At 33.7% G+C, this 7902-nt stretch overlaps 1 protein-coding gene across 5 annotated transcripts in view; it reads right to left on the minus strand.

Moving 5' to 3' along the window:
• Positions 1-7294, minus strand: part of LOC128243933 (outer dynein arm-docking complex subunit 2-like) — a 28094-nt gene extending 20800 nt beyond the window's left edge. For 4 of the 5 annotated variants that reach the window (XM_052961951.1, XM_052961950.1, XM_052961949.1 and 1 more), the window contains exons 1-8: positions 7236-7284; positions 6309-6380; positions 4622-4876; positions 4185-4360; positions 3172-3247; positions 2259-2417; positions 1568-1674; positions 132-274 (exon numbers count right to left, since the gene is read on the minus strand). In XM_052961951.1, the coding sequence (XP_052817911.1) occupies positions 132-274; positions 1568-1674; positions 2259-2417; positions 3172-3247; positions 4185-4360; positions 4622-4848 (888 nt within the window). In that variant the 5' untranslated portion in view covers positions 4849-4876; positions 6309-6380; positions 7236-7284. Of the gene's footprint in view, positions 1-131; positions 275-1567; positions 1675-2258; positions 2418-3171; positions 3248-4184; positions 4361-4621; positions 4877-6308; positions 6381-7235 lie in introns of all 5 variants that reach the window. The other variant, XM_052961947.1, reaches the window with a different exon arrangement.
• Between the last annotated feature and the right edge of the window lie 608 nt (positions 7295-7902).

Raw genomic sequence — 7902 nt, forward strand, 5'->3', positions numbered from 1 at the left:
TCGCATCTACCGTATACGCCATCAAACGCTACCGATATTTGAGTGCATTAAACAAATGTTGGCAAATTGTTCATTATGTTATGAACTAAATATATTTTTTATGAAAGTCATACAAGAACAGAAATGCTTACACTATTGCAGAAGTATCCGCTGGTGTTGGCAGTGACAAAGATCAAGTCTCCATCGTGTGGTTTCGCCTCGATGTAGCAGATATCTCCGTGGAGCTGGCGCCATGGCTGTGCTCGACATCCATTCTTGAATACATATCTGTCCCCTGGTAAGAGAATGGTAATCAAGGCTTATTCAACAAAATAAATATTTCATGAATGATTAGGAGAGAATACACACCATGGCATAGTCTGTTAATAAAATATTTCCATGACCGATTGTTTGTTCAGGATATCAGGAGTATTACTAATAACTATGATTTAACCGCAAATTTTAAAAATTAAATGGTCAAAATTTAACACATTTCACAACACCTTTTTTAAATTATAGTTTAAATTTAAGCTTAAGTTTAAGATTAAGTTAAATTCGAGACAATGGGCCTATTGTTCTAAAGGAAAATTTGATGACGTGCTCACATACTTTAATATAAACAAGTACAGCTTAAACAGCTGTCCAGTGGTCGAAATTAGCACAAGCCCGCAAGCTCTGCACTGGTAAAATGTCTTTCAGGCTTGCTCAAATTCTGAATTTTATATAGCAGGGCTTGTTAAAATTTTTAATGCCAAGCAATAGTATAAGAATTGGGACTTGTTCATCCAAATGTCTAATTTCAATGACTGGCTGTCTCAGATCTAATTTAAATACAGCAGAACAGTGTAGTTAACAACTATGAAGTTAACAATGTTTTAACTTTAACAAAGTTCTGAACAATCAGCCCAATATGTGACACATTTGTAGACTAAATGCCTGTGGGAAGCGGATGCGTATTTAAATGATAAAGAACCAATACATACTTCTGTAAATGTCATTTATTAATCATTTAAAATGATTTCTTTTATATTTAATAATTTTTCTTTGCCCCAGAATATTCAAAGACGTGTTTCTGCTCATCACAGCAAAGTCAATATTTGTGTTTATTGTCTGATGTCATATGTATAACATTCATAAATATATAAAGCTATGTTTAGCTTTTACAGAAAAAAAATATTTAAGAATATTAAGATTAAGGATTTTAGGATCAAGGACCTTGTGCTTTATTGAAGTTTGATTCACACATGAACAGACAATTTCCTTAGGCTGAAAACCAGATGATTCAAGGACATTTTTCTCCTCATCTTAGCCGGACAGGATTTTGAGAATGTTAAAGACTAAGGATTTCATGAGATCTACCTTATCCAGTGGTCGAAATTAACACAAGCCCGCAAGACCTGCTCTGGTAAAATGCCTTGCGGGCTTGCTCAAATTCTGAATTCTATATAGCAGGGCTTGTTAAAAAATTTGATGCTTAACAATAGTTTAAGAATTCGGGCTTGTTCATTCAAAAGCCTAATTTCGATGACTGCTTATCCTTTCTGAAATCTGAATCAGAGTTAATGAACCAAACAATTTCATTGCTTACCCCAAAAGTCAATGGATTCCAGGACATGTTTTTCCTCATCTCTGCCGGAGAGCTGTTTGAGAATGTTCACTTCTCCGTCAACCATGGCTGGTGTGAGTCGGACATCTCTGAAACACACAAATATTGAAACATTTCACTATTTGTTTTATTCAATCTATTAGTTTTAAAACTCATTCATTTACATTTGGACACAATCAAACAAAACTCAATATGTCATTTTGCTTTATTGTTTGGAACTAAAAAATTTATATACACACACCTATCGGTAGTTATTGTTCTTAGAATATAATTAGAATTATTGCCTGCATATACTACACTGTATTTATCACTTGCACGGGATTTTCATACGCAAATTTATTATAATTTTTTTTTATCTTGAAAATATATAAATTTGTGATTTATTGGATTGACTGTTGAAACTACTGCTTGTCCAGCTAGTTAATATTGTAGTAATGTTTTAGTTTGTAGTTTTTGCGCCTTTTTGATGAAGGAAATCCACAGGGGACTTAATTCTGATTCAACAAAGGGGGACAACTAACTTTGTGATCTGTCGGATGGACACTAGCAGAAACTATTAGTCCAATCTGTTAATCTAAAGCTGCAGCTACTTTAAAAGCTACTGTACTTTCCTATTAAGTTTTAAAAAAATTCAGGGGACATAATCCTGGTTCAACAAAGGGGGACAACTAACCTTGTAATCTGTTGGATGGACTCTTGCAGTAACTGTTGGTCCAATCTGTTAATCTGTAGCTGTAGTTTGAGCTGAAGTTTCTTTTCTTCAATATCCTTGTGGTCAGCACCTTCTGTTTTAGCCAGCTGTTCCATCTCCTTTGTGATCTCTTCAATGAATCTGAAGAAATACCAGAGCCACATATTTAGTTTCAAAGTATGCTTGTAAGCATAAATACATAAACAAACGGTAATAGAAGTCTTATGGTAAAGGCCTACCCTCTCACCCAAGAGGTTGCGGGTTCTCACTCAACCAGGGAAGGTGTTGTCTTGTGGTTAAGGTTTCCGCCTCTCACACACAGTTTGAGGGGTTTTATAACCCCTTGGGTATTTTCTCATTGCATCTTAAAAAGGATGGCAGTACTTGTTTCTACTCATGAAACAGACTCCAGAGTGATTTTTTTTTTTCCACTTAAGCTGTCTTCAAAATCAAGATAAAATCATAAAAAAATAAGTATAAACTAATATTTGAGTGTGTTTGGTAATTCTGAATCTCTAGTGACTGACATCAAAATGTCATCAATACAAAAAGGAACAATACGAAGTAAACCTATTAAAATAGTACATATCATTATTTTGAAGCCAAACTTTTATATATGTCATATACAAACGATGAAACTTCTAGTCACATGACTTTTTTAAAGTGTACATTGTACTATTTTTATTATTTTCCAGTTGACAAATGTAAAAAAAATAGGGATTGGAAATCTGAACAAAACCATAAACAATGATCAAAATAACTGGAATGGTTATTTAAATCAATCATCATAATCAAAACTGAAAAGACCCATGAGACAGAGTTTATATATATTAAAGGTTATGCTACTAGAGGAATTCCAGTTTTTCACTAACAATTGCAAGTTTCATTAATATACCTGTAAATGGAATTATCGTCTCCCTCAACTGTTGCAAATCTGTCACCCAGCATCTTTGCCCCGGGGTCACGGTTGGCTGAAAAAAAAAATGAAGAAGTTGAGATAACAGACTAGATTATCAAAGATTTGATAGTTTTGAAGGAATATCAAGTAAATGAATCAATGCTATAATGCTGAACATTAAGATGCCGTTTCATCAAAATGTCCTTGGAGCAATATCATATAGTAAAGTTCTAATGATAAAAGTCCCTCATACATAAGGTACCCAATTTTGCCTAATAATTCTTGATGGAGTGGAGCCCCCCCAGGGCCCCATTTCAATAAGATATCTTAGTCATAAACCTCATGCTGCTTAAGAGTACTAGGGTTCAACATTAAAGCTACAGGCAGAATCTATGCGATAAATGTCATTATGATATTTTTTATCAAAACGCAGATTAGGCCAAAAAAAGAGTAACGCCTACAAAATTATGACCTTATGCAAAACAATCTTTATTGAAACGAGCAGCCTTTACATAGAATTTTTTATTATGTCAATTCCACTCACAAAAAGCACAATGGACAAATTCAGATAATTAACAAATCTTTAGCTTTACATTCAAATCCATAATCGAACATTACAGCCCAATTGTTCAAAACTCTTGTTTACTTAAAGTGCAACTTAACTTAAAGGTTTACTGTCTTGTCACTAATTAACCATCAATGTCAACTAGCTATCGTTGCAAAAATGTTTGTATTGATGACATTTTGCAACGTTGAAGCTATGCTGTTGTTTGAATATATCTCAACATAATCATTAATATCTAACGTTGATGTAAGCATAAAGCTCACTGTTAATATTCAATATTCCTTTCTATCAATTTTCTGTTTGCAAGCCACAAACCACTTCAAAATAGCATCATCCCATTGCAGTTAACAGCATTTTACCAAAAAGCAGAGATATAAGCAATAATTTTAAATGGAGAGAGTTTTAAAAATTCCACCCTATCAAGCCGAACAAAGACTGTAATCACCTTCAAGACAGCTGCGGACCTCCATGAGTTTCTGATCTCCGGCCATTCTCAGCACATTCTCACAAAACTCAAGTGACATGACGGACACAGAGTATTCGTTACTTCCAGTTTTGTGCAGTGTCAGCATTGGGGTGCCATCTTTTTCACTGGTCTGGGAGGAAACCACATCTTCTCCTCTGTTATTGTAAAAATACATATATATTATTCTTAATCAATGATAGAAATGTATCTTCATGCCCTTTTGAAAGAATTAAGAAAGTAATTCTGTTAAACTGTATCAATTGCTTTACATAACAAATAAGTAATACAAAAATATGTTGACACCAGCAAAAAATAAAAATCATATGATTTCAATAACTTCAATCACAGTCAATATTAAACAACTTTAACTTAGGTGCACATTAAATCAACATAATATAAAAAAAAACTGTTCATACTTTTCCTGGAAGCCTCCCTGAAGCTTATCAGGTCTCAAACTGGTCTTCCATGTGAGGGCTGACTTGAACACAAGCTTCAGTTCCTCAGGATACTTTGCCCCAAATCCCTCCAACCAGGTCATTACAGAGTTGAGAAGATCTTCATTAAGTTTTGTAAACTCCAGTTTACCACCGGAGCCCCCCTTTGCAGAGGTCCATTGGGCCGCACGGGCCAGTGCTTGTCCCATGTTTTATTTTATTTTTATCAGGTGTTATCTGTAACAAATACCAAACTCATTTTGAAACATCATTGTAAAATTATATCTCAGTTCTACAAAGCAAAATTAGCTGTTTACACCATTCGAATAGGTCTTCATGATATTAAAGTAAACCTGGACGACAGCGCTCTAACCAACTGAGCTAACCTGGCTTTTACCCACTGCAATATCTAGCTACAGAAATTTTTTCTCGACTTTCATTGGCCTACAAATAAGTGCAAACACCAATTACATCTGTCACGTACAGTGCTGAGTACGGCTCAAACCTATAACCACCAAAACATGATGGTCTACTGATAAAGTGAGCTAACCTCAGGTGGAACAGCCTGCCTTTTCTTACAAACACTCAATACACTCTTCCAACACTACAACATTAGACATCATCAATGCACTTCTGCCTTGTGGTTTGATTCTAGCCACAATAATGCGCCTATAGGGAACATTTTTTAACAATTGGATATTCATTTTGTTCCCTAAATGCCACAAGTCGAGTGATTCATACCAATGTAAAATACATTCTTCAACTAAAACTCCACAATATTTAATACTGCATTGTTAAATAAAAACACAAAAGTTAAACATAAATTATTTTGAGCCAATACCTTTCTCTTATTACACTGAAGAGTTTTATGAAACACAAATTCAGATCAATCTGTCAGCAAAGCATCGCCATTTTTTAACTATCTAGCAGGTGCCTGTTATCTTTCTGCTCAATATACTTAGTGCTGGGATCTGTCATTCTTGGCTAGGAAAACAACAGTGGGATATGGACGTGTATTGTCACCAAAACAAAAATCGTAAGTGGCTGTTTATAATATCCCGGAACAACCTGTTTTCGACCGCCTAAGGATTATTTACATTTCAATTATTAATAAGTGAATCTAAAAGTGTTTGTGTGTACCATTTAAAGCAATCATTTATCTTTCAAAAAACAAAAAAATAAAATCTGTTTCAATCGTCTGTTGTTTACATTTTAAATCCAAAATGGTGGCTGTCACATGTTGTATTTGACCTAGATACAACATGTTTTCGACTATGACCTTTAACTATTCTTCACAACAAAAGTTTGTGCATAATATTTTTTATTTTAATTTGTATAACTTGTTTAAACTGTTTAATGTATTTTGTTTTTAAAAAAAGAAATTAAATATTTTAAATAAATTACATATTTTCCATACAGTCACTTTTTAGTTACTTATCACCACAAGAGAGGCAAGGAATGCATCATCCCTTCTAATGGCTTTCACATAGGTACAAAATTATAAATTCACCCAACATGAACCCTGGTATCACTGGTCCAACTCTGAATGAGCCTCATATGACCTACCTAGGCTGCATTATGTATAAGTTTATGATAACTGAGAGTACAATTGCAATTCAATATAGTTACCTGTACAGAAATTAAACTAATTTTAGAATAAGCAACAAACCATCTATCTTTGATCTATCTTTGAATACTGCCGAACCCCTCTTTCGAGTATTACTGGCAGGTGCGCGTCGGACTGTTAGTAAAGTGAAAGAAAGAAATAAAAGATAACATTGTGAGACATGGAATAGAAAAACAAAATCCAGTCATGGTTAAAACATGTTAGTCGTGAGAACATTTTTTAAAAAGTAAAATATGATAGTACGTAAAACTAATATTGTAAGCTTGACCATATTTTGATGCGCTTTTAATGTAGTGCACTATACTTAGAACACGATAGGGCATATATGTTTTAGGCTTTGGTAGATATGTTAAATCTGGCAAACAAAAACAACACGATTTTAAAGAAATATTTTACATGTGAAATAATTCTAAATGAGGGTCTAATTTGGCACTAGTTAAAAGGACTTATTGGTGTTGTTTCAAGTAAAACTGAAGTTTTTTTAACACTACCATTCCCATTCTTTTTCAACTAAAGTTTTCTGACAGTTCTACTGCTATAATTAATAACTGGAGCTTATTTTTACCGGAAGTGAGGCAAAATAGAAGTGTTTTACCTATTTTCAGGGGGCAGTCGAAAATAGGTTGTTCCGGGATATATGGACTACATGTAGTTGATTCCTGACAACATTAAACTAAACCTGTCAGAAAAAGAGCAGCCCAGGACAGTGCTATAAGTTACAATGCTAGAATGCTAACATGGCTCTTTACTGCTTTGGCTTCTAGGCTGCTCATTCTTGTCCAGGATTACTTTAGAACCTTCAATTAAATGCTTGATTTGTGTTCTTTAAAGTTTAATATAAAATTTGAAAACCTATACATATTGTTTTCCGTAATAACATTAATGTATTGCTTTTTAATGTAATCAATTCTAAATATAAAATTTGAATAGATTAGCGAAGAAGACGAAATATTTAAATGTTGTACAAACCTTTCAAAACAAATTCAATCTGGCTCCAGAAAGTGTGTACATTGGTTGCTATGATCTTGTGCGCATGCGCAAAAATAATGGTTACGGAATACCATTTTGCTTTTATTTCCATATTATATTTATTTAGTATTCCATAACCCGAATATTTTGCTCCGTTTGTGGTTTCCCGTTTTTTTCAGGCTTTCTGTCTCGAAGCCGGAGCATTCTCATGAGGATTTATATCTCCCGGGCCCCAAAACTAATTAACGGAAAAACCGGTACCTTTACAGTTTATCCCGGTATTGGACCAAATAGTGCCGAGATCGAAACAGCCGGGACCTCGGTGTCGATGACTATCAATATATATATATATATATATATATATATATATATATATATATATATATATAATATTTATATATATATACAGTATATTTTATATGGCTACCAATAAAGTGCTAAATGCCGGGACCACTACAGCTGAAAGGTGTAGAAAAGTTAAAATGATAAATATTCACAGAACTCTCCAAACATTTGAAACACCAAGCACTATTAAGAGCATCATCAAAATAATTCATAGAGTAATGGAATAGAAAGTTGAGACAACACTCTTTACTTTTATCAGCAACACAGTTTTCAGTATTTTTAGAGTTAGTTGTAGGGTTACAAAACATTAAATGATACCCGA

This window comes from Mya arenaria, chromosome 8 (genome assembly GCF_026914265.1).
Source record: "Mya arenaria isolate MELC-2E11 chromosome 8, ASM2691426v1".
NCBI classification, from domain to species: domain Eukaryota; kingdom Metazoa; phylum Mollusca; class Bivalvia; order Myida; family Myidae; genus Mya; species Mya arenaria.